General features: G+C 41.8%; 2 protein-coding genes across 5 annotated transcripts in view; both read left to right on the plus strand.

Annotated features, from left to right (window-relative positions):
* Nucleotides 1-12,414, plus strand: part of LOC137591428 (FERM and PDZ domain-containing protein 4-like) — a 45,847-nt gene extending 33,433 nt beyond the window's left edge. The window contains exons 9-16 of the mRNA XM_068309408.1: nt 1,161-1,280; nt 1,772-1,908; nt 2,914-3,040; nt 5,586-5,675; nt 5,762-5,944; nt 6,044-6,170; nt 6,686-7,696; nt 8,044-12,414. Of these exons, the coding sequence (XP_068165509.1) occupies nt 1,161-1,280; nt 1,772-1,908; nt 2,914-3,040; nt 5,586-5,675; nt 5,762-5,944; nt 6,044-6,170; nt 6,686-7,696; nt 8,044-11,363 (5,115 nt within the window). The 3' untranslated portion in view covers nt 11,364-12,414. The remainder of the gene's footprint in view (nt 1-1,160; nt 1,281-1,771; nt 1,909-2,913; nt 3,041-5,585; nt 5,676-5,761; nt 5,945-6,043; nt 6,171-6,685; nt 7,697-8,043) is intronic.
* Nucleotides 12,415-13,307: 893 nt separating this feature from the next.
* LOC137591526 (uncharacterized) lies at nt 13,308-16,479 on the plus strand. Of its 4 annotated transcripts, XR_011034660.1 has the most exons (7): nt 13,308-13,651; nt 13,925-14,029; nt 14,354-14,484; nt 14,595-14,756; nt 15,069-15,295; nt 15,429-15,612; nt 15,742-16,479. XR_011034660.1 is itself a non-coding variant. In XM_068309583.1 (6 exons), exons 1-6 carry the CDS (start codon nt 13,585-13,587, stop codon nt 15,481-15,483), a joined length of 747 nt encoding a protein of 248 aa, XP_068165684.1. In that variant the 5' UTR covers nt 13,308-13,584; the 3' UTR covers nt 15,484-16,479. The 4 variants fall into 4 exon arrangements, 3 of the variants coding, with proteins under 3 accessions (XP_068165684.1, XP_068165685.1, XP_068165683.1); XM_068309583.1 differs by having other exon boundaries at nt 15,429-16,479; XM_068309584.1 differs by having other exon boundaries at nt 15,432-16,479.
* Nucleotides 16,480-26,892: the final 10,413 nt, after the last annotated feature.

A 26,892-nucleotide genomic window follows, 5' to 3' on the forward strand; every position in this document is an offset into this window, starting at 1 on the left:
TCTTGTAGGGTTGATGCACATTGTACCCTGTAAACACACACACACACACTCATAAACACACACACACACCCGCTCAGGATTCAGGCAGCCCTTCGACCCACTGTCATTTATCACGGCTGATGGTGACAGCTTGCATTTCACCTAGCCTCTCTCTAACACGCTTGAACGTACCCCCAAAATTGCCCAAACACACACACGCACAAGCACACACACTCACCCACAGTGGCCGATACATTCTAATGAGGTTACAGGATCACAAGAGGACAGTTTTAATATTCACACCACACACCAGAGAGGTGAGGCGCCACACTTGGCTCACTGAGCGGCAGATGAGTGCTTAAGAGCTGTCACGCTTGATAAGACACACACACACACACACACACACACACTGTATTAGGATACACCTGAGCGTCAGTCCTGGAGAAATGTGTACAAGAGCTGCTAGTCCTGGCATTAGAAAACACACTCCCTCGCTCTCGCTACACGTGCTAAATCATTTATAAACATTAATCAATATTTAAAAGACGATGCCGGCGTTGAGGTTTTGTCTTGAATAAGAAATAGAATCAAATGGAACCACCAAGGGGGGGGGGGGTTGTTTTCATCTGGGTTTCTGCTGTTGCATTCCACAAACATGTCTTTGGGGTGTAAGGTGGTTTGCGTTACATATAAAAGCACTCCCGTCGGTTCTGAGGCGTTTTCTGTTTCGTGTTCCTTTTTGTCTTCTATTTCATTACATTTCAGATGCAAAAGTAAAGTCTTCTAAGACACGTTTCAGATGATACAGTTGGTATTGATTTAATGCCTTAGTCATAACAGCATCCACTGAAGCCATTTTTCTGCTTGACACTTTTTTTTTTTTCATTTTCAAGGAGCTTTTGCTGATAATTCATACTATTATTTGAGTTAAATCCGGAATGCAGGATTTCCTTTTTTACAGGGCAGCATTGAAAATTGTAAAATTGGAAGATACAACTAATAACTGTGTTTGACCTTCCGTAAGTTTTAGATGCCAGCCCTCCATATAACCCAACACCTTCCATTACCTGTAAATAATTTCCGTTTTCACTCTTGTTTCACTCCCAACAAATACTCCTTCTAGTGAAGCCACTGTTTGATAAAGTCTTTCTTTCTCTTCTTCTGTCTGATTTTGCGTCTAGGTGACCCAGAGGCCGGGTTCTGACAAGATGAAGTGTTTCTTTCGAGTCAGCTTTGTGCCCAGGGACCCCGTGGAGCTGCTCCGCCGAGACGCCGTGGCATTTGAATATCTCTACGTACAGGTGGGGCAAAACCTCCTTCCGAAGTCTTTAAAACGACATTAGCCGAAGATTAACTTCAGTAATAAATTCTTAAATGTCAACTTTTTGAGAGTTTTATCTACGCGGGTGTTTGGAAATAACTTTTGGGTAATTGGATAGACACAACAAAACCCAAATCTCATTTGTAAATTAAGTGCTCCACTGGAGCCACTCTTGTGTAAAGTACGGCTCGCTAAAATAATAAATTGCTTCATCATAGGATTCCTTTGATAATTAGCAGAGTGAAAACAGCCTGGAAGAAGAAAAGTTAATCATCTGTTCCTGTCAGAGTTCACAATTCTTTGCTTCCGAGTTCTTCATCGGGGACTGGAAGCTGGATCCTTTTGAAGTTGTCTCAACTTATTTCCGCTCAGCAGGGATGTTCTTCTGTGATGGAGGGACAAAAATGTCCTTCACCAGCGCCCTCAAACAAACAGTTTCTGATTTTAACTTTGCTTCCTGTTTTCCGTTAGAGTTGCAACGATGTTGTCTTGGAACGTTTCGGGCCAGAACTGAAGTACGATGCTGCGTTGCGACTGGCCGCTCTGCAGATGTACATCCTCACCATGACGACTAAGCAGAGCCAAAAGGTTTCTCTCAAATATATCCAGTAAGTTTGGGAACAGATGAATTTGTTATTATTTGTGTGTGTTGTTAGCGCTGTAAACATGATTGTCAAACATTCTTATTGGATTTTCAGATTAAGGATTAATTATTTTAATCGTATTTTCACTCTGTGGTTGGAGGCAACTTTTGATTAGTCCACTTTTCTGGGTAAATAATCAAATCATATGATGAAAAATCAACCACTTTCACAACAAGGAATTTTAGATGATTTCTTTCCGCCTCCACAAATAGAAGAAAAAAAACTGTTTTGACTTAAATTAATAGAGGAGAACTTAACAGCATCTAAAAAGACGGGCATTCAAACTCTTATCTCTGCCAAGGTCTAACAATTTTATATATTTCTGGATCTTTACGGCCCCAGCCCTCCAAAATGATTTATGGAAATCAGTTCAGTTCTTTTTGCGCAATTCGAGACAACATCCCTAAATAAGGAACGTCCTCTTTGTTCAAGTCAGTCTGTCCAAGTCAAATTCCCCAAGAACATCAGGAGGAAACAGGTCCATCAATGTTGGAGATGGGGGTTTGTAGGAAAATCTCTGTGTTAAACCTTGAGCTTCCACAGTATCTCAGGTGCACAAAAAAACAAAAGCCAACTGAATCTGGAGATTAGAGGGTAAAGCTGTGGAACAATGCCTCCTCGACACAAGACAGGAAGTACTAGAAGTTTAAAGACCCAAAACACCCATCGGCCTTAGGTTCTGTCACTGGTGCTGCATCCAAATCCATTATTAGATGTGTGAAGCTGTGACTCACTGTCAAGACTTGCCAATTTTTATTTTTTTGAGATGGTTGTTCTTTGTACGCTTTCATCGGCTTCCAAACATTGCAAATGTGTTACCTTAGAGGAAGCAGAGTCCTCTTCAAGTCAGCATTCTGTTCCGTAAACATCGACTGAAATTATACCTAGTGACAAAGTAGTTAACTCTGGTCTTGTGGGAGTGCTTCTTCCCCCTGGATAACGATACTGAAACCAATCTCCCATCAACAGAAAGGAGTGGGGTCTGCCTCTCTTCCTGCCTCCCACTGTGCTGTCCAGCATGAAGGATAAAAACATCAAGAAGGCTCTGACACACATCCTCAAAACCAACCAGAACCTCGTGCCTCCAGGCAAGAAAGTGAGCATATTTCTTTGTCTTTCCTTTGCCTTTGTTCATAAACTTCTGAGGCGCATACATGCGCACAAACACACTTCCTCTCCATGATGCAATATCCAAAAATAGCATCCCTGCCATGTTTAACCTTGTAGAGGTTCTCACCCTTGTCAACCCTCTGTTGCGCCAGACCTCGAATGCTAATTTGAATAACCATCATCCAACTGTGTGCATAATAAGTGGTTCATATTCACACACACACACACATGTTGCAGTCAGGAGCCTCTGAACCAGATTCTGTCGGACTTTTTAAGCTCTTTTGTGAAAGCGCTTTTTGATACAGGCAGCTGGTGGTCTGCGCTGTAACATTTGGCATATAGCGGGACAGCGAATCAAATTCAGCCCTCGCAACAGTTTTGAAGTTGTCAACTGATTTACTCTCATCTGTCCTGAGAATACGGTCAGCGGCAAGTGAGTCAAACCGAATAAAAGGGTGTTGTTTCGGTCCCAGAGACCCCCACCCCCCACACCCCCATAATGAATTATAAGCATAAGGACAAGGTACAAACTGCATAGTGAATATGGTAAGCCAGCAACTCTGCTGAGGTACAGAGTTCTTTAGGTCTCAGACGCATATCATAGTGGGGAACATGAAAACCAACGATGATTGTGTACGTTCTGACGCTATAAAAGAGCATCAGATCATCAGAGTATTTTACACCCATTTTTAAAAGGTTGAATTCACCAAGAAGTAATCTGATGTAGGAATGCACCAAGAGAAACTTTATTATTGCTGTCTTTATTGCATTTTTTCTTATGAGAAAAATATGGAGTGGAAAAAATTTGAGGTCATTACACTTTTTATAAATCCTCTGGTTCTGTGAATCTTGGCTGTCTGGGTCTCTGTTTTCAAATAATTAACCCGACATGAGCGGTCACCACAAATTAAAACATCTCCATAACGCAATAAAGAGCTTTTTTTCAAGTCTGCTACATTGTCAGGAAACGACAGACAAACACAGGTTTATCTGCCAAGGTCCATTAGTTCCTTTTAATTAGATTGCACTCTAATCCAAAATCCAATTATTAACCTCAGCTGACGTGTTTCATTCAAATCTGTTGAGTATTTGATGATTAAATTTGATTCCAAATGGGAAACACAATCATGGATCCACCATTAATGCAGATCCTTCTTCTTCGGTACCTGTCCCACCTTTGTTTCACCTTACTATAACATTATAGAATTATAATTCTTTATAAAAAAATTTAAAAAAAATTCCCTTTTTTTAGAAAAATAATTATGCTTTATCCCCTGCTGCATGTCCAGTACTCAAATCTATCTGGTAGGGGTGTTTTTTGCAATCCTACTGACTAACAAACAAATATACAAATGAGAAGATGCCAGTGAAAAAATAACATCCTTGATGGAGGTAATGAATTAAATTAATTACCTCCTTTTCATTAAATATAGGCAGAGCCTTAGTGATTCAGTGAAGCGTTATTAAGCATCATTAGCAGCTCCAGAACCTGTGTCCGTATGAAGTTGGAACAAAACCAACATGCACATATAGAACGGTCGAACTGTCCTTATTATTAATGCTGTTTTAAAGTCATCACCAGGGTTTATTTATGCTTTCTACCTAATACAGCTCCAAGTAGTGGGTGAAAAGAATGTGGGTCACGTTCAACACGCCGGAACTTCATGTATCTGTCTATGTGTGCACAAAGTCTATCAAATGTCATTCATACCAGAGACATATCGATCTCCTCCCTCCGAGCCGGAGCGCTCAGATGTGCCGGCTCGCCATTTGCATTCACGGCGGCAGCTGATCTTCACTTGACTGGCTTGAGGAGGTACGCCAGTCGAGCAACGCCAAAGATCCAAAAAAATGTTGACGCTCCAAATTAGTTTTCTCATTACGGTTTACAAATCCCTCGATGAAGGAGGCTGCCTGTTCGAAGGCCGTGATTACAGGCCGGCAGGAGTTTCATAGATATAAAATTATGTCTGGTTTCCAATCAGCAAGGTCAGACAAGCCATTAGCCTTTTGTTTCTGGGACAGATGGTGAGGTAACATATTTCAGAATTGCACCGTGGGCTTGTTTCAAAATGTTCTCGCTGTATATATTGTGCTTTTTAAATGACTTGAATAAAAAAAATAATAAAAAATTATATATATATATATATATATATATATATATATATATATATATATATATATAAAATCAGTTATAAGAATAGTCTGCTCTTTGTTGAATCAAAGAATTATTAGGAATTAGTATTTTAAAATGTGTCGTCGTATCTTACGGTAGTGATTGCACTAAAAAATACACTTCCATTTGAGGCCCCTACTTTGAAAATCCCATTCAAATGGCTGCAGAGGCCAGCATCTGAAGAACAACGTTATTATTTGATTATTTGATTAGATCTAATAGAAAATCAGCAGTCTGGATCAAAATGGCCTGAGAGTCCCGACACCAGAAGACAAACGCACTTTGCTCAGGTTGCAGTGATTTCCTTTCAGATGCTTGCTGATCTATTTCAACCTTTCCCTTTCTCTCTGTGCAGATGACTGCTTTGCAGGCGAAGGTGCATTACCTGAGGTACCTCAGTGAACTCAGACTCTACGGAGGGAGGGAGTTCAAATGTATACTGTTGGTAAGATATCTCGATCTGGAGGGTGTGTGTGTGTGTGGTTGGGAATTACGTTTTGTATTTCTGATTTGTGTTTTTATTACCCAAAGCAAGGGGGAAAACAGACAGATGTGATGCTGTTAGTGGGGCCACGTTATGGCATCAGTCACATCATCAACACCCGGACCAACCTTGTGGCCCTATTGGCTGATTTCAGTCATGTCAACCGCATCGAGATCCTCACCGAGGATGAGACCAACGTTCGACTGGAGCTGCATGTCCTGGATGTCAGGGTAAAACGCTTTTATGTTTGCGGCAGCTGCTCCTCCGCCTTATTCCAGTTTTATCATCCTTGCACCTTCCTTTCATTCCATACCTTCTTTATTTCACAGCCCATCACGCTTATCATGGAGGCGAGTGATGCGATGAACCTGGCCTGTATAACAGCAGGTTACTATCGCCTCCTAGTGGATGCGAGGAGATCCATCTTCAGCGTGCCCCACTGCAACAGCGCTGGAGGTGAGGAGCTGCCCACAAGCAGCATATGTGTGTGTTCTAATGAACTAATGAAGGCATAGGCGATAGTTCTGCTCTTCATTGATTAAAAATGGAATCTCACACACATTCAAAGCTATTTACATCCATTCCTGTGTCGTGTAAATATAATAAACTCATTTCTGAAGGTCAGATGATCTGGAATGTTAAAAAAAATATTGCAGAAATTTGCAGAAAAAAGATGAAAATTTTAAAGATTATCATTAATATTTTTTACATTATAGTTTTAATGGCTAGATCTTTGTCCTTTAAAGAGCATTCCATATAAAAAACTTAAAAATACTTTGAGAAGTTGAGTGAACACACTTCTGACACATTTTGGATTAAATGACTTAAAAAAATTATGTTTCAGTTGCTGCATAAGTTTTGAAGCAGGGGCACTCAAAACTCTAGTGAAGAGGCAGCACTATTAAAAATGAATCCGTATGAATTATAAAAGCACATGAAGTGATAAGACGTTGTGTCGCTGCTGTGTGCAGGTCAAGATCGTGTTCTGGAGTGGCCCTACAGCACATCTCTGGAGAACAATGAAGCACCGTCTCCCAGCCAGGAAGAGATTTACAACCAGGATTATCCGGACAACGGGCAAAGAGAAAACAGCATCTCACCTTATTTCCATGAAGGCCAAGATTCTGACACAGACTTGGGTGCAGGGACAAGCCCATTGCCTCCTCCTCTTCCCCCTGCTACCAGACATAAACCTCAAGATTCCCCTCGCAGCCCCAAAGTTTCCTTTATTTTTGGGGGGAACCCATCTTTGAACAAACCTAAGAACATAGCCTATGAAAGATTGTTGGAGAGCCCTGAGGTACCAGAGCACAGACCGCCGTATTTGCACAATAACACAGACTTCCGGTCACAGGAGAGGGTACCGTTTCAGTTCAGTGGTCTGACGCACGTCTATAGTAACATTATAACACAAGAAGGAGGTGAGGAGCCTTTGTTACGGGACTTATTCTATCGTGACACCACAGACGATGCTGAGGATGACGATGATGCTTCCTGTGAAGAAGACTCCACGGGTGGCACGCCTGTGGGTGACGACAGAGGAGGTGTTGATGAAATCTCCGGCAATCAACCAGGAGGGTTAGTCGGGAAAGCTACTTTCCTCACGCTCTCCGGTTCCACCGATGACATCATCGACCTGACGTCACTGCCTCCTCCCGAGGGAGACGATGGCGTCGACGAGGAAGAAGACGACACTTTGCTGGAAAAGCTCAATCTCGCCATAGCCGCTCCTCCGCCGGGCTTTCGCGACAGTTCGGACGAGGACGCGGCGCCTGAGGGAAGGCCGTTAAGCACATGTGACAATGATGATATTCCAGTATCTTTAATCGATGCTGTTCCCACACATGAGGAGGGAGAGGGGAGCAGGGGAGGGGAGAGAAATCTGGAGGACGCAGTGATGAATACTCTTCATGCACTGGAATCTATGTCTGTGTCTGGACACAGACCTCCCCCTCCAACACCCAGCAACAACAGTAATCCAGGTCTGTCAAAGTCCACTTGTGTTTGATTACCTTCATTTATGTCTTTGCTTTGCATTCATTTTATTTTGGTATTATCTTACCTTAGAGAAAATAACACCAAATAAATATCTTAGTCTATAAAAAATAGTGTTGGCTTTTATATAGGCTCAATTTATCATCTTTCTGTCCACCATTTAGCTTTATTTCTCTTGTTTACTAGCACACTCCCAAAACACAAATATAATAGTTTGATGTCTTTTCTTTTTAAGTTGCACTTTTAACAGCAAATAACTAAAATGAATATGTTTAACAGGAGTGAACTTTTAGTCAAATGACGCCTATCTAACGTGGTGTTTCTGCTTATCCAGGTGTTTACGCATCTCAAGGGTTTAGTCAAGAGTCGTCCTCAGATTCTGGCAATGAGACCAACTCCTCAGAAATGACTGAAATCTGTGAACTGGCTGCTACTCATAGACTCAGCGAGAGCCACATGCGTCTCCTGGTTGCCACGAGGGAAGGGTATCAACCCCTACTTGAGGAGAAGACAGAATTCCCTGTCTCACCCAGCACAGGGGGAGCAATCCAGAAGAAACCCTGCAGTCCAACACGACACCTTCATCCTCCAGCAATCCCTCCGAGACGGAGCCCCCTGTTGGACGCGTCATCGTCAAGGACAGACAGCTTGGAGGTGAGGTCCCAAACTAACCTCTCATCCACTCTCCAACGACCAAGTTCCACCACACCAGGAGGCAAGCATCACAAAAAGTCTGCAGACTCTAGTGGGAAGTACAACACCTTCAGCACAAGGGAAGGGCATCGAGGGGAGAGCAGCGGGAGTCGAATCCGTCTCGAACTGGACCAGCGCACTTCATTCTGTGAACGAGGGGACAGTCAGAGAAGACAGAATTCTTTTTTGGCGGAAAACCCTGCAGCCGAAGGCCTCACAATGACCTGCGATCATCACAGAACTCCCCGTCCACCATCCTCGACTCCCGATCACCTGTTAGACAACTTCACCGATTGCGCAGATGGAGGAGCCGCTGCCGCCGAGCAAGATGAGCATTTAGTTGTGGCGTCGTTGTTGTCTCCATCCAAAAAAAACAAATCAAGTTTGTCTGACCAGGGATGTGACGTACAGAGTGAGCATCAGCCAATCTCTAGACAGCAGAGCGTTGCGCGCTTGTGCGAGTACCATCTAGCTAAAAGGATTTCAAGCTTGCAAGGTGAAGCACATAGTTCGCTGCAAGGTTCTCTGTGCTCATCTCTGGATGCCGGTGGCAGCACAAACAGTAGCATATGTGCTACACCGACCGACTCACCGCTTGGTCCCGGCGCATCTGAAACAAAACACCATCTGCAAAGGCACCCACTTTCTAGTTCCTCCTCCTCGTTACTCAGGATGCTAAACTATGAAGATAGCAAACTTGGAATCTCTCGCGGCGTCCCTGTCCAAAGTACTCAGGGAAAAGACATCCACCCTCATGCCGACCCTGCCCTCCTTAGGAAAATGTTACCCAACATTCACCCTCCCGGTGCAGGGGGGGAACATGTCCGTCCCTCCTCGGCCACATCATTAAAGCATAAGGAGACCACAGTCACTGGAAACAAGAGATCCCACAATGATCTTCATGCTAAACAACAGGCCTGTTTTAGAGGACTGAACCAGAAGGAAGGCAGCGAGGCCTACAGACAACTGATTAACTATCTAACCGTCAGCCAGATGCATCAGGGAGGGAAGCTACACAGTGCTGGCATGGGTGGGGCTGTGAAAAAGGACACCAGGCGCTTTATCACAAGCAACCCTCAGCTGGTTGAAATGGTCAAAAACAGAGGGAATACCATCGCACGATGCCAATGTATGCCCCCCTCTTCCATGTCATCCCCGTTTGTCAGCCCAAATCTGGTGAACTCTACCGCGGCCGCAATGCAGCAGGCGAATAAAAATCTAAGATCGTATCATTCAGCCACACTTCCTGCCAAACTTAAGAGAAGTCCTGATGTTCATGCTCAAAGACTGAATGAGAGTATCGACTGCAGGCCGGCTACCGCTGAGAGGAGAAGCTCTTTTTCTGGCCTGGAAACTGAACTAGAGCAGAGCGGTATGGATCCAGAGCAATTTCTGTCACTCTGTAAGAGAGAGGGCTACATCAGCCGTGATGGGGGGGTTGTACCAGGTGGCTCTGCCCACCGTCCCCCGCCTCGGTCCAGAAGCCAACCTAGTAGCAGCACAGAGGAATGGTTCAGATCAGAGCCCAGAACCAAGCATGCAGTCCGTCAGTCTTCTCATTCTCATCCCGGTGATGATTCTCTTTGTTTTTCTGCTGCTCCCAGTATGAGCGGTCAACGAGCCGACCTCAACGCCATCTCTTTAGGAAGGGGCGACCATCCTTCAGCTTTTATCAGGCAGGCATCTACTGGCGCCAGAGTTTGCATTACATCCCCAACTCCGAACCCACAATCTCCACCTCCTCCACCGCCACCTCCGTTGCCCATCCCTTCGCAAGCCAACGCTACATCTGGCAATCTGGCGTGCATACAAAATTCCATCCAGTCCCGGCAGAATCAGAACCACATTCAAGCGGTTCCCTCGACCCCGTCACAGATAGATCCGTTTAGCAATAGCATGCAGCGGGGCAGGGAGCTCATACGTAGCTCTAGTAATGTGACGGGAAATTCTGGGAGTGTGGAAGTCCTTTGTGACAAGCCCACCCGAAGTCGCAGCCAGCAGCCGTTGTCACCGTCTGTGCCCCAGCAAGGTGAGACCAAAATCCAGCGAAGGCCGACCAGGAAACGGCTTTCCAAGAGCTACTCCCAAGGCTCGGTATCTTCCCACACCACGTGCTGGTCTACAGGCAATCGAGTAGACAGAAGGGCTTCTGTGGCGTTTCCATTACAGAAAGATGTTAAAAACATGAAGGGCTCTCAAAAACTGGACACCAGTCCCTGGAGATGCAACGGGCCTTTTAGCTACTGTTTCTTCAAACGCAAAAGTGAAGGGGAAGAGGATGAGATAGAGTGGGAGAGGCCCAGGCAAAGCCGAGATGGGAGCGACGGTGATGTTGCGGGTGCATTAGCCATGTTGCCTTGCGGCTCGATAGTGGATGCAGCTGGGGAGCAGCTGTATGGGGAAGTCCTCAATAACATGAGCTTTAGTGACCGTCTCTCAAGAATCAATGCGCTCAAGGACCACATGTATGGTTTCCCCTCTGGCTTCACGGATGTCCGACGTGACGCCAGTGAGCTTATCGCACTGGTGAGATCCAGCATTGGACGTTCCGATCGCGGACCCCAAATGCCTTTCCAGGATGTATCCCAGTACAAGCAGCTCCTCTCTGTGGAGTCAAAGGAATTGGGTCGGGCATGTCGTAGGATGGCACAAGCCCACGGTAGTCCAGAGGAGATGCTGCTGGCTGTAACCTGTAGCTTCCAGGTACTATGCTGTCTCTGCGAAGCTTGCATGTGTTTGGTGAAGGGAATCGGATCGTCGGCGTCGCACCAGCAGAGAGAGGTTGTGGCGAAAGTCGACGAGGTCGTCATGAACTATATCTGTTTGCTCAGAGCAGCTGAGGCTGCCACCGTGGGAGCGCCGGGTGAAAACAGTGTGAAAGCCTTGGTCCGCCACTCAAGTACCATGTCGGCCATTGCCAACGCACTCACCCGCTCCCTTAAAACGCTGCTTAGCAAGTAGAGGCTGCTCCTTATGCTTTATAGTGTGGCCTAGACGGTCAGTATAAGTCTGTCTTCAAGCATCTTGCTATTTTTAGTTTGCTGGAAGAGTTATATGTTTTCACACAAGATCTTTATGGTCTCCATATCAAAAACTAAAATTTGTGTAACTCACTGCAGTCAGATTTAATATTAAAATTCTACAAAACTCACATTGAAAACATAGCAAGATGCTGAAAGCAGATGCATCTGACTGCACTTGCTTTTTTTTCTGATGACAATATTATAATGTAAATTCACAAAGCCATACTGTCATGGAATTTTGTAGTATGTTATTTACCTAATAGATAACCTTCTACCTGTGCATTATGTAACTTATTATACTGAATGTATATAGTGTACATAAAGACAAATTAAATTATTTGCCGTAGCAGTTTTAAGAAGCCACTGAGTATTCCGCTGATAATGTACAGGGCTAGAATGAAATCCATTATCAGTTCAATCAGTTCATAAAAGTGCAGTTTTATTGCAGATATAGTATTAATTATAGTCGTTAACGTATAGAAATGTTAAAAAATTTCACTGTCGGTCCAGTGATAAAATTGTTGCTACTATTTTATTCACACAATAAATATAAAGTTGAATTTCTCAATGACTGTGTAAAAGTGATTTCAACCTTGTTGCATTACAATGCAATGTGTTTTAGGAAGATGACAGACACTGTTAGAAATGTTGAAAATACAGGGAGACTTAAATTGCACTTCATTTATCACTGCTTCATATTTTAGCAAATAGATTATTTTGAGGGGGGACTAAATGGAACAGCAAATAAATGATTTTCCACAAAACTGGAAGCAGGAAATTAAAATAATACAATTATACAGTTTCAACCGTCTTCAAAAAAATTGTAAAATTGACAATTGTGTTAATTATATCTGCTTCCCTTCAAGTTTCTGTGTTTATGAATAAGTTCTGTGCTTCAATAACTTATTATGTCACACTCTGTATCAAAAAGCCATTATGTTTCTTGATAAGAAATTAAATTGCTGTTTTACTTTTCAGTCATCCACCAACCAAACTATTAAAAACATTTCACAGATAGTCTCATGTGTGTTACCATGGTTCTTATGGTTTGAATACTTATCTGAAACGTGCAGTAAAAGGATCTGTTCTGATTAAAATTCCATCCTGAAAAAAATGCACATATAATTAACATTCAAAGCAAATTAAACACCAATATTTTGCCTCCCGTCCTTCTTCATAACTTGTCGGGATAAGGTAAAGAGAACATATCAACAATTATCTTTTAATTTTATTGAGATTAATTATAATAATAATTTCTGTCCATGGTAGATATTATAAACGGTAATTTGACTGTAGATTATCAAAAATCCATTCGCATCAGCTGCTGTTCAGGCCTACAATTGAAGGAACCAGGTTTATGCTGTCAAAGATACATCTTTCTAAAATGTTTATGAACAAAAAAATCAAATGAGGTGTGATGAAACAGTTATAAACTGTACTTGATTGCATTCAGAATTTAAGCATATCTTGAGAATGAATCTAAGAAGGTCAGTCTCCTGATCACTTGACCTATTCCAGCGTTAGTACAACTACAACAATGCTCAAGATGTAATTTGTGTAAACGTTTGGTTTTAGTCATATTAAACTTAATATTTAAATTTTACATGAATGGGTGCTTTGACCATAAATGGGCGCAGCGTGACGTTTCAAGAATAAAATACGCTGGTGTCTTTCACGTGACCTTTGTCCAGTGGAGTCGGATATGTGGGAGGGCTTTGGTGACCTCGTTTACATATTGGGCGCCTCTTCTACGTTACACCTCCTTTTCCGCCTGTTCCGCTTACACCGTTAACCAATCAGATCGACGCGTGCAAGCAAACCACGCCCGCGCGGCAACTCGTGTCGCGCGCCTCTTCAGTATTTTGTTGGTAGTGGAGTGGAGGAGTTGTGAGCGGAGGAGTTTAAAGGGGACCTTTAACTATTTCTTAAGTTTATTATTATCAATTTTTTTTCGGTTTCTATGTTACAGGCAGCTAGAAAGCTGGACTCCGAAGCCTCTTGTCGCGGAGTTGAACAGTTATATGTAGATATATCTAGTTAAAAAGTTATTGTTTGGCGCCCCGAGGGGTTTAAAGTTCAGCTAAAGGGTAGCGACACAGGCTATTAGCTGGTAGTTATAGCTCCACAGCTTTTTTTCCTAACAGCTCGGTTTTGCCACAATGGCAGCAGTTTGTCAGTCACGACGTGCCTTGGTGGAAATACCCACTCCTCAACCCAAAATTGCTGGTAAGTCTGAAACTGGAGTTAAAATTTAAACCTCGAAAATTCATTGTGCGCCACTTTGCTATCATGCTAATGATACTTAGAGAGCGCGCGCCCCGATGAGCCGTCAGTAGCGATTTAAATTTTGTGTAAAATAAGAACGTGGCATACATTTACCATTGACATGCTTCTCAAGTTGTGTATCTGTTACCTGTAATAACACACGACATTTCAAGGAAACATAACACAGAATGATGTCGCCTGAAAGCACTTAAAAATTCTTTTATTTTATTCCAGCTCGAATGAGGAGATCCTATCTAGAAATACTGAGTTCTCGTTTGCCTCCATCTCCACCTCCGAGGGGGAGAAACTCAGCTGCAAACACGAAGAATATGCAGTCATGTAAGTATCCAGGTGAAAAGAGTAGTAGTCTGTATGGAAAACTATTGACTGGCTGACTGTTATCAGATAAAAGGTGTATCAATTAATTGTATGATAACGGAAAAAGGTGTGAATTTTAAGACTGGTGGCTTCCAGTTTGCTCTCTTTTATAGCACATTAATTATCCTTTGCATTCAGGGAAAATTCTACAATATAGGAATGGAAAAAAGATGTTGACTGTTTCATCCAGTGATGCTTTTTTCTCAGAATTCAGCTCGCCTCTGATTAATCACTGGTGTTTGCGATGATGAGTGACTGATTTAATCAAATCCCTTTGTCTTGCAGTGGGCCTGTCCATCGGTCGGGTGTGGAGTGGGGGCATTGAGGAGCAGTGTGAGAAGATGGATGAACACCAAAGTCCCATCTCCAAGCAGCAGCTTGAACAGCTAATAAGATCTCTCATCTTAGTTGAACAGGTAGCTGACTTTTTCCTCCATAGAATCATCTCGAGGGGAATGAACATTGCTGAGATGTAAAATAAAATGCCTACATTTAAGTAGGAATTGTGTGTTTCATTGTGTTCCAGAGTCAAGATTGCAGGAACTTGACATCAGACCTGAAGTATCTCCAGGAGGACATGCATCTAAAGAAAGCAAACGTATATAGGTCCATTCCCTACTCGCGGTTTGGCTCCAACAGGGATGCCCATTGCTACAGAAAGGCATATCCCCATCTTGTGGCATTCCAAGTGCGTATCAGTGTTGTTAAAGACTGTTTGTTTAAAATGATGACACTTTCTTGAAACCAGCCGATTTAATTTTCCTTTGTAAAATATCCAATCCTCATGTACAGCAAAATATTGTTTTATTATTACATATTTCAAAGAGCCATCCAGCGATTTAAGTACACCCCCATTGTTCTTTTCTAAATGGGATTTTTTTTTTCCTTCATAAAGAGAGTGTTGTCTCTGATGTATTAAAGCCTACCTCTGTGTTGCCTCTACACCGTTTGAAAAGCTGAGTTGTGTTCCAATCCCTTACCTCCTTATCCACTTTCTCAGGTTTCATGTGAAGAGTGGGGCCAAGTTCTGCTCAGGAACAAAGAGTGGGATGCTGTGTTGGAGCACACACTGATGGCGTGGCGCTTCACCAGTGAGTTGCCGCTGTGGGACACAGCAAACCATAATGCTGTCCAGGAACGGTGCTATCACATTTTGGCAGCTCACAGCCTCACTGCGCTCCAGCACTACCACCCTGAACCCAACAGAGGACGCGAACTTCTCAGAAGGTAAGCACAGCAAAACCAAACGAGTCCTTAAATAAGATAGATCGACTCATGTCAATGCAGAAATCAGATGAATGCAAACTTAGTTGTATTTTTGTGTACGATAATAAATGTTATTTTGCACTTTGAACAAAAGCAGAGAATTCAGTGAGAATTCTCAGATTCCCAGCTCAGACTGTGACATACCCTAAATACTGCATTACTGCACTATACTGCACCCGCTTTGCTGGCGTGTTGGCAACCGGTCACTGGTTTAAATGTTCTGTCATGCAAGGCAGCATGGACATCGTAATGGAGTCCTGTTTTACCACTTACAAAACGTAAGTTTGCTCAACTGTATCATTTAGTTAAAGTCTGTTTCCATCATCCCAAGAAAATGTTGTTATCAAGTTGAGAACTTGTAAGATCATGAAATCTAACTGGTGACTCTTGTCTTTCTTTGTGTCAAGGATGAAGATGGCTCAGGGGCACAGCCAGTCGATTATGCCCTGTATTCTGGAGTTGCAAAGGATTGTGGGATGTGACGATGACTCCAGCATGGACACTAATAACATGAGAAATAATATATGAACAGCTGGTTACAACCGAGTGACAACAGGCTTTGGATGATTTATATATTACGGGGCCAAAACATGTTTCTTCATAAAAACCTTTTTTGTTTTTTGATTTATTTATTTTTTCTTTTTGCTGTTTTGAAAGGGTGGGGAAAAAACTGGTGCTGCATGCCAGACGATGGCAGCTTTCAAAAAGAATTGAAATCTTGTTTCCAAATGTTTTCAGAATGTAATGAAATCTCATCTAATCACGTCACATCTCGGCATCATCTGGGAAGTCAGTTAATGTAACTTAATAGTTTGTGTTACCAAACAGTTTGTTACAAAAGTAGAATATTTTAGAGTAATATTCCAGTTCTTGTTCCATCTGTACTGAATTTGTTTTAGATCAAATTAGTGTTTTTAGAATTCTGCATATGAACATTTGCATTGAGTATGAAATTTGCTTTTCCTGTTTATATATTTGTGTTCCTGTTTACAATACTTGAAAATGTGACTTGTCGTGTTTTACTTGACTTGTGTGTCGTATGTCATGTTCATTGAGAACTGTCTTTGTCAATGGTTGCACTGTTGATGTTTGGCCTGGAAACTTGAAGATTTTTGATAACAGAGATCCTAATTTCAATAAATCTGTTATTTTTTACTCTCAAAAGGCTGCTTTCATGTGTGTGTTTTTGACCTGCTGTCAAACAGGAGTGTGTTCATGCTTGTGCTACTTTTTTAATGTCTAAAGCCATCAGTGAATGATGTCATTGTAGAATAGTAGCAATTGTCCTTTTCAGTCCTGAAAATAATCTGCATGCACAGTGCAGTTTAGTAGTCATTCCAGTTAATCTAAAATTGATTTGTAGGTTGTGGCCTCTGATTAGTACACTAGAATAGTTGATTTGCAGACCAGAGTTAGTAAAGCCCCTTAAATGGAGAATGGTGCTTCTTAAAGATGGGTCTGTGCTGAACATAATAGGATTAATCGATCAATGGACAGATCATGTCTCCATTCTGGCAGTGTGTGAATTCTGCTGTGTGTTACCGTTGTTTACCACTAGGTGGAGCCCACACTGCACCGACAGCCGACACCCCCATCACCCCCGTCAGCCTTCAGTGGAGGAGTGATCCTAATGACGGTGGAGAAACACAGCTGTTGCCATGGTACTCTGCAGAGTGAGTATTAAATACATTTTGCATGCTATTTAAAGATAATCAATTGTGGGTAGGGGAAAGCGGGTGGGGTGATATGTAGACTTGCAGCGGTGCAACTGTGTGTCAGAAATAAAGTCGCACTCTGACTTATTACTTATATTATGACCTTATTTCCGTTTTAAACTTCAGTCGCTGCAGGGTGTCTATCAAACTGCTTTACTGTACTGCCTCTACTTCACTGTGATGTTTACTACTAATACTACTTATAGTACAACTACTACATTAGCAGCAAACAGTTTATTTTCATACTCCACAATACAGTAATGATGTTACAGATGAATGCCTGGCCTGGGTTTCATCTAAGCTACAGTAGATAAAAGCCAACAGAATGGGATGCACGATGAGGAGGGTTTTTTTTTAAGTATATCAGTTTCAAAGGGGTCAGACACACACTGGAGTAGTGTAGGTTAAGTGTCTTTATTATGACATGGATGTACAAAAAAAAATAAAATCAAGGCTTTAAAGCTCCTCTCTCAGTTCTGCACCAAGATCAGAGAGCCACCAGCAACAAAGACGGACCTCCTGGTTTGTTTCCTTCTCTCCATCGCCGCCACCCTTTCATAAAAGCAACTCTATTTTACTCCTGCGTTACAAACATCCCAAAAAATACCATCAGAAATAGTAGTTCATGTTCCGAATACATTCTGCCTCTAGAGGTTAGTCCAGGAGAACATAAGAATATTTCAGAATTTCCTTTGCTCATTATCTCCAAATTCTCTTCTATAGTTAGTGATGTAAGTGCTGTAGCAATTGTTTTAAAGATTACTGTCTCAGGCATTGTGTAGCTTTTTAAGTGTGTGGGATATTGAGCTACGCTTGAAAGCATCTAAACTAAAAAATACGAGAGATACCTGAGAAGTAGCTGCTTTTTTTCAACTCATAATTTTGCACCAGGGCCTCACATCGGGGAAATACCTTCAATGAAGAGACATAGACATATTTCCAAAAAAAAAAGATTCCAAGTGAATATGTGTTTGTGTGTGTGTGTGTGTGTGTGTGTGTGTGTGTGTGTGTGTGTGTGTGTGTGTGTGTGTGTGTGTGTGTGTGTGTGTGTGTGTGTGTTAATGGGTGAATGCCAGCTTGTGTTGTAAAAGAGCTTTGAGTGGTTAGAGTGCTGCTACACAAGTACAATCCATTTAATGTGTTCAATTGGCTATAGGTCAAAAAGCATTAGTGAGCAATTAAATTCAGTTTCATTGATGCTTCACCCAGCATTTTTAGAATCAATGCTGCTTCCTAGACTGAAAACACATATTTACACCAACTGGCACACCTTAGACTGTTATTGGTATTTTTAGTTTAGCAAAAAAAAGGGTGTATTCATGTGCAATTTGTAGAAGATTGGTTTGCAGAGACTGAGATGTCTCTTTGCAGATAACGATCCTCTGCATTTGCATTCTTGTGTTGTAAAAAGACTACTTGAATAAACAAATCTGAAATATGAATAAGAGGTGTTTGCGGCATCATCGGGACGTTTAGCCTCATGGGGTCGAGGTGAGAGGGGAAGATAGCCAGCCAAGACTTGCGTGAGAAAAAGAATGGTATTGACAGCAGTGGCCTGGTAGCAAAGCCAAAATACAGAAGCACTTTGTAAAAATATCAGGCTTGTAATTAATAATTTCACGCATATTTAACATCCTCTTTATTCATGAACACCTGCTTTGTTTGACCTGGGGGGCGCGTGAGATCAACCTGCATTTTAAACGTCTGCAGTTGAGAGACCAGATCCAGGAACCGAAAAACCTTGGAATTATTTTTAAAAAAGGAAGAAGAACCTTGATATAATAGAGTTTTACAGTAAATTACATGGTCATTTATTCACATCCTGCTAAATGATGCCTGCTGTGTCAATATCATGTGTATTTTAATATGCATCTTTTCCAAGCCACATTAATATCTGAGTGTTTTCCCTCCTATTTTATCAAATAAGTTACAGCTGAGTTGCGCAATATCTTGTTATGGCTGAAAAAAAAAGTAATTCCTTTACTTATCACATTTTTTACATTGCAATTTATATTCTGGAGAAGACAGAGATTGCCCAGTGGACAAAACCACTGGTTCAAATGTGACTCCTGACCTTTGCAACATGTAATTTCTCATCCTTTCCTCCGGTATCTCATCTTCCCTTCTCCGGTATGCGGAGCTGCCGTACCTGTAAAGACGACACATTATCGTGTGTTTTGATTCCAAATGGATTCATTTTCAGGATTTGACAGAGCATACTCATTTCTCTTGACCTTTTGCCAGCAAACAAATTGCTTCTCTATTCTGTAACTGGAGGGAAAAAAACAATCCATCTGCTCTTAGCCAAAAACATTGGGAAGCGCACATTGGATTTATGAAAAGAATTCCTTCAATGCCTCGACCATGAAAAAGAAGTTGACATCATGGCAACGGCTCCATGCTCGATGTGAAAATTAATAGTTTAACATGACGCAGGAGGGTAATAGATGGCTGATATTCCAGTAACTGTGACTTAATGGTATTAAAAAACTTTTTTTTTTTAATACCATGTTTCCGTTGCTGTTTCATCTCCTCGGCTCGCTTGTAAACTGGTGTTCATGCCTTCTTAATTGCAAAGACACCTGAATTAATTTTCATGGCTGCCTCACTGTGTGCCCGCTTTTTTTTTTTTTCATCTTGTTTTTAATCAAATCATGAATTAATATCTTTCAGATGATTTGATCTACTCTACTGTCTCACCACGTAGCCTTTGGCAACAGCAAAAGCACTCCCTACCATACCATACTATGACGTGTCAGAATGTCTGAAACGAAGGTCTCCGACTGATTTAAACCTGAGGATTAAATGAACGAATGCCCGAGGATCATTTTCAGACTATTTCATGCTGCTTTAATTAAGTTTCAACCCATTTCTCATGAATTATAGCCTCGATTTTTAAAAAATCTTTCCAGACACCAATGAGCATCCATCAAATCCAACCATATTTCAATGTAAGTCTGATAAAAGGTGGCGTTTTCATCAAAAGTGAAAACTTCTCTGGGTCACAGGTGGAAAAAATATATTGAAACAATAAAATTAGCGAGTTTTGGCCTTGCTTGTTTTCTTTGTTGTCCTTGGCACCTGCTCAAACCTGAGGATTTGTCATTTTATAATTCCAGCTACACGCCGTCAAGACGTTCTTTTTCACTTTCTTTCAGTGTTGTTTTCCCAAGATGAGGTAGCAGATGTTTGAAAGTCAGTGCAGATGTCTAAGAGAGGAATTTCTCCACAAAAGTGTGCAAACACTCCTGTAACTCTTTGACACCCGGCGGTGTTGCCTCTGTATCCTCGCAGCTATCCCTGGCAGGACAGGTGAAGATGAATGAAAGGCGGCACAGCTGTGCCTCCCGCAGAGGTCCAGAATTAAAAATGAATGATTGCACATTTTTCCACAATTTTTCTCTCTCCATCTCCTGAAGAGCACACTCAAAGTCGCTGGGCTTGCTCCTCCAGTTCGGGCGCTTACTCTGTCTAAAGTCGACGATTCCTGACTGAAAACTGAAAATGACAGGTCGACAAAACTGCCTCTTCAGCTCGGGCAAACAGAGCAGACAGGAAGGGATGCCATGCAACTGGAATTACAATGACACGGCCAAAGGCCTGAGCAGGTTCCAAGGAGACTGATAAGAACAGGAAGGCTAAAACCGACTGTCACAGCTCCAGCGATGGCCATTAGAGTCTTTTATTTTTTAGAGCCCTCGATATTTTATAATCCTATAATCCCCTGTATGCCATACAGTTACTTATTCGTGCACTCGAGTGGTTCCTTTCAACTTGTATAGTCCAGACACCACGGCTTTTTGTCCTACCTGTTATTAGAGATACAATCTCCAGGGTAATAATTGCTTCCAGAATGACACACAGGTGTCGTTTTCTGATTGGATAACCGGTCGCTGGGATGGTGGTAATCGTCAGTGCTAGAAATCATCACGAGGATTCGGTTTGGTTCGAACAAGACCCTGAAAAATGTCATGTTATCTTTAATTGGGAAAAGGGAATTGAACACAACCTCATGATTTGTATGGAGCTAACAGGGATTGAACCGATTCTTGAAGGGCAACATATGTTGTAGTTGTCTTACATGTTTTACAACAATCGCTGGGAATGAGGTATGTTGCACTAGATACTGTGGACTCAAAGATAGCGTGGTGTAGAAGAGTCGCTCCGACAATGTGCTGCGTTCCCGGATTCTCATGCCGCTTTTTGAACCTATACTTATTTTGAACAGGACCATGTTGGTTCCTATATTGTGAAAAATTCACCAATTACAACTTGTAGAATTTCCATTTTCAAGCATGTCTCATTGGATTTTTGTCTGACTTTATTCGGGCTACATTCCGGCTGCGTCACCCACCTGCTGGAATTGTTCTGATCATGTACTACCAGTAAATTATTTGCACAGCATAAAGAGCCCACTTTTATGAATGCTTTCAGTTTTTATAAATATATTCCAGCAATTTTTTTTGAAACTAGACAGATGCAACCAAGAATACAAATCTAAAAACCTAGTTGGTTTGCAAATCATTAAAATCTGTATTCATTCATTGTCATTTTATAATAGAAATTGGGTTTTCCATTAAGCTGCAGGCACACCAGTTACAACAACACGTTACTACTGTGTTTTGTGATCCTCAGCATAAGAATCGTTTCATTTAAATATGGTTGGTTTCAGTGACTCATTCAAGACGTTCCTATTATTCAGTCTATAGCTGATAGTTGACATTTATTACTCTCGCCAGTATATAATGGTAATGTGGCACTGGGCGTGAGAAGAAAATAGCCTGATTATTGCCATGGAATCTGTTAACATTGAATGACATCATATGTGCATTTAAAGTAGGAACAAAATGTGATTTGTTTGAATTATCCTGCAAATGTACCTTCTTTCGTCATCAAATCTGTTTTGAGGTATGATTTTCAAGTGATGAATTATATTCCTGGTGATTGTCAGACACTGAGTGCTGCATTCAAAGATTTCCTATTGGCTTAGATGCATTAAAGGGAGGAAGTGTACTGCTTTTCAACAATCTCTCAAATCGTGGGAGTGGGTTTCACTGTATTCAGAGAGTGTGGTGAATGTCTGGGTGAAAGTCAACAGAGATGGACAGTATAATTGTGGGCTTAGGGGTCTTAAATTGACAGAGGCGAGCCACTGACCGGCCCCCGAGGGCCCCCCCCGCCCCGGAGTCAAGCGTTATTTGCACACTCTGATTTGGTGGCTGACTCTGAAACAGCCGAGCAGCGAGGACAGTTTTCATGGCTGAGTGGAAAAACGCTCCTGGTCAGCGCCTGTTCCCACTCTGCCTCTTTCTAACGGAATAAGCTCCATCCAGGCAGCATCAGGCGGGCAGAAGATTTCTCCTGCTCACTTGGCTGCACAGCCAGATGTGTGTGAAGTCACACGTCCACCTAGTTTTGACGAAGTCTAAGTAGCTGCAGGAGAATGTTATGGAATCAGAGTTATGAAACGTAATTTACGTCGGTGTAAGTAACGTTTGTGTACTAGACAGATTCAGGAAAACGCACATTTGGCGATGAAGTTCGCGTTTATTGTCCGTTGTTCTGAGACACAGCATCAGTCCAATTTAAATTTAGATCATGTGTCACACTGATAGGCATGAAAGATCTGGAGTGAAAGCTAAATTACTGCCACAGAACCTGAGCACAGAAGTGCTGATGGTGCTGAAAGTAGAGCGCAAAAGTAGAGAGCTGTCAAGCTGTAAAATTACACAGCAAGCTGGGTGAATAGATGATTATGGGCAATTATTGAGCAGCAAATGCCCTCTAAGGGCAGACCTTTCATCTCTCAAGGGGTTCTTAAGAACGGACACACAAACAGCTTCATATTTAAGCATCTGCTGTTATTGTTGATAAAACCGTAGTCTCTACGAAATAGAAAAAAATATAATATTGTACAGCAGTAGAATTAAATTTATTCTGGCACAATTTGATAATTTTGTTGTTGCTAGAGGAGATGTCATAAATACAGAGGCTGATTTGAACAGAATGAAAAACTTAATAATATAGAAATTGAATAAGTGAAAGCTTAAATCTCAACTGTCCAGAACGTGAAGCTACTGTGATAATGCATTAATATAAAATATATGTAATATAGAACAAATTATAGACCTGGGCCCGGCCTGATCATCTTGAAAAACTGGGTCATTATTTCTGGGAAAAAAACATTACTGTGAAGTTTTCAAATGTATTTTCTGCCCATTTGAGCACAAGTAAAGTGACATCTAGTGTTATTATATTCAAGAGAAGATAAACAACCGGAGATACAAAACCTGACACCTCGCATCAAAACAATCAAGATGGATATAAAGTTCTATATCTTATGAGAAAAACAAACTTTTTATTTTAGTATGACCTGTTTCCTTCTCTACAAACTCCCACCCAGAAATATGAAATCGCCGGTTAAACAATTGTAGTTCTCTTTTGAAATACAGCGCAGCTCCTCAAAATGTCTTTAGAGGCTGGCATTCATCACCACGCGTCTGACTCTGGCGATGGAGATTGGGTTCCATGGATAATATCCCGATTGTGTCCTTGGCATTGGTGAGGTCCTCAGGACCTGAAGTCATATTTTAAGTCACACACACTCATATTAATGTTGCACTGCTGTCTTTGTTAATCAGTCAGAGATATAATGCAATCTGGATCTGGGGAAATTGGCTATTCCTTTGGCGGGAGGTTACTTTATGCATAAAATACCTTCTTTTAAAAATGTACGACAAAGACGCATTAAAAGCTGCTCAGAACTTGCCAGAAAACATTTGACATTGTACAAAAAAGAGTACATTCTTTCTTTTTGTCCATTGACTTCCATAAATCAGATAACTTTAAGATATTAGTTTTTGGAATTCAGTCACGTCTCTTCAACATAACCATCTTTTCCATGGACTCAGGATGAATTTATCAAACATGGGAAATATATTATGTTGATGAGCTAAACAAAATCAGCACATCACCGCAACTCATACAAACTTCATTTTCTTTGTCGTCTGTGGCTCAACAGCTACGCTAGTCTCCTCTGAACATCAGCAAAAGGTTTGCGATTTGTTCTATGACAGATAACAGATCTAATTTTTTGGTCGAGTGTAAATGAAAGGTTTCACAACGTACTTTGGGAATCCATGTCAGACCACAAAAAAAAAAAAAAAAAAGTGGATGTGCGCTGTTTTTCCACACCTTTCATGTTTTCTAAGGGATCGTGTGTTCCAGCCCTCTCTACGCGCCCGTCTTCCTCCTCAGACAGGAAGTCATTACAGGGGCTCTCACCCCATCACAGATGGCCATTTAACACATCGCTGGCAACTGCAAATGAAGCAGGAGTAGCAGCCGCTCGACTAGACCCGGCCGATTTTGCACAAATGCCTCCTCTCTCTCACCTGCTGTGCTAGGGTGGGAGGTGCACGTCAACCTTTGCATTATTTATTTATTTCTACTACTTTGTCGCAAGGAGGTTGACACTTTGAATCGTGTGGAACATTTTGCAAGTTTGTACAGTCACATCACCGCCTTTTGTATCCTTATAACTTGCTGAGTAAACAGCATTTTAGCTCAGTTTTTGAAGAAACATTTGGACTTCCCTGTTTGTTTTCCGTTGACAATCTTTTTATTTGAAGAGTGGGTGAAACAACAGATTGTCCTTAACTCTCTTTTCGCTGCCCTATCAAAATGTGTAATAGCCATATTTGCTCTGTCAAGCTACCTTAGCCTTTTGGTGCTTTTGGAGCTCCATTGGTGATAAAACAGATAAAGCCGACTTGACAAGTTAAAAATGAGGAAGCAATTGTGGCTGACACCCTGGAGACAGCTGTCCTCTCAGTCTCCCACTCTACCTCTTCCTCCTTCTCTCTTGCTGTGTTCTGTTTGCTCTTGTTCTCTGGAAATGCCTCGCTTGTTATTTTCTGTCTCTGCTGAGTAAAATATTAGTGAAAACACCTCTTGAGGATGTTTGCAAGTGCTGAACAGCACAACCATTGCCTTGCTATTAAGAGATAGAGCCTAAACACAGAGGAATGTCAACAAAGAGCCTATTCATTAGTCTCTTCCGACCATTCCACCTTCGTATTAAATATAGTTGTTTGGTTTTATTCACTTTCACTATCTGTTGGAAGATATTCCTACTCTTTGATTACATATATCTCTAGATGTAAAGAGATATAAGAAATGTAAAGACTAATACACTAATGTTTTCATGCGAGGGTTAACATGGCATGTCAGGAAATGGCAGAATGTAAAGACCAAGCACCTTGCATGTGAGAAATTCACATGCAAGACAGGAAAGAGGGGGTGTTGAGAGCAGCGCTGGCAAAGCTGAGTGTCTAAATCATGGATTGGAATGGACCCTCTGCATGGCGATTGGCTGTGACAGCCACAGATGGAGGACAGCGGCCACAGGAAAAGAATAAACTGTCTGATAAGCGCACAGTGAGGTACAAGGCTTTTGCTGGCAGACATGCTCCTGGGAGGGGGGCAAGAAGATGGGAATAGAAGGGGAGAAGAGTCAAGAGGGAACAGGCAACAGATGAATCTCCATCTGTGTTCAGAGGCCAGCAGGGATTTCAGCTAGAAACAAGCCAAACGACCACTGAGGTGAAGATTTGGTCTCATACCTCTTGTGGGGTTACCTCTTCGAAGTAATTCAAAAGAGTATTTCCATGCTTGCACTGGAGCAGCCAGAACATGTTTCTGTCATAATGAGCTGGGATGAGTGGCATTAATCAGCTGCTTCAGAAATGGAGTTCACTAAAGCAGTAAAAAAGAAATTCTATCATGGTTCCCAAACTGGTCATTCACTCAAAGATTGGCATCATTTGCCTTGGCTGAGTTAGGAGGGGAATCGGCCAGCAAATGAACAAGTCATAGCCATAAAATGTTTTCATGCAATGGTTTATTTAGATTTTTTGTTTAACTGAAGGCACAGTGGGACATTCAGAACATACAAGTGGGTATCAACAGGGTCTCGCCCCAGCTTAGCACATGCTGCCAATTTGTCATGCCCTCGTGCGTCTGATCCAGATCCATTTGGCGTCTTTGGCTGACACACCAAGCCTCCCTGCCGCTAAGTCTCTCAAATATGAAACAGCAACTTCATCAAGTTTGACCATAAAAACTGGATGCTTAGGTCCACCAATAGATCGGTTTTCCTGGTCTCCCTGTGAGAGTAGCAGGGGATTGTGCATGACTTCCACTATTAGCTCTAGGCATGTAGAGACTTCCTTATCTTGCATATGCCCACCTATAATTTTTTTCTGTGATCGTAATAAGGTCATCATGTTAAAATGCATTAAAAAGACAAGTGTCATGTCATTCGTATGTTATGCAGGATGGCATGTGTGATGTTAACTTCGAGAGACTATCGAGGTGAAGAATTCTCAGGAGATGATGACTTAAGCAGGAGTATTTATTGCAGCCAGATGTACATCAAAGAGAATTAAAAATGAGAATAAGTGCCAGACCTATAATTTAACCAATCTTGCTTCTTTCAAGTTCATAAATTTTGGGGATTTAAAGACTCTACTGAAAGGTCACCCAGCACCAGCAGCAAGTTTCACTCTTCCGTTAAAAGAAAATACTATTTCTTGTCACGATCTTGTTGATCTTCAAGCACGATAAGGACGAAACTAAAAAACTAAAAGAATGCGCAGTCATTGTTTTACTGAGGTCGTCATTGTAATGGAAATCTAGTGAGCTGAGGCAACGAGTTCTGTGGAGACGGATAATGTTGAAGCAGGGTGTTTATTGCAGTTCGATTTGTGAGAATTAAAAACGAGCAGTACATGTGTTTGAATTGATCTGACTGAACTATCCTGTAGCTGTATATGAGGCCCC

This window comes from Antennarius striatus, chromosome 24 (genome assembly GCF_040054535.1).
Source record: "Antennarius striatus isolate MH-2024 chromosome 24, ASM4005453v1, whole genome shotgun sequence".
NCBI classification, from domain to species: Eukaryota; Metazoa; Chordata; class Actinopteri; order Lophiiformes; family Antennariidae; genus Antennarius; species Antennarius striatus.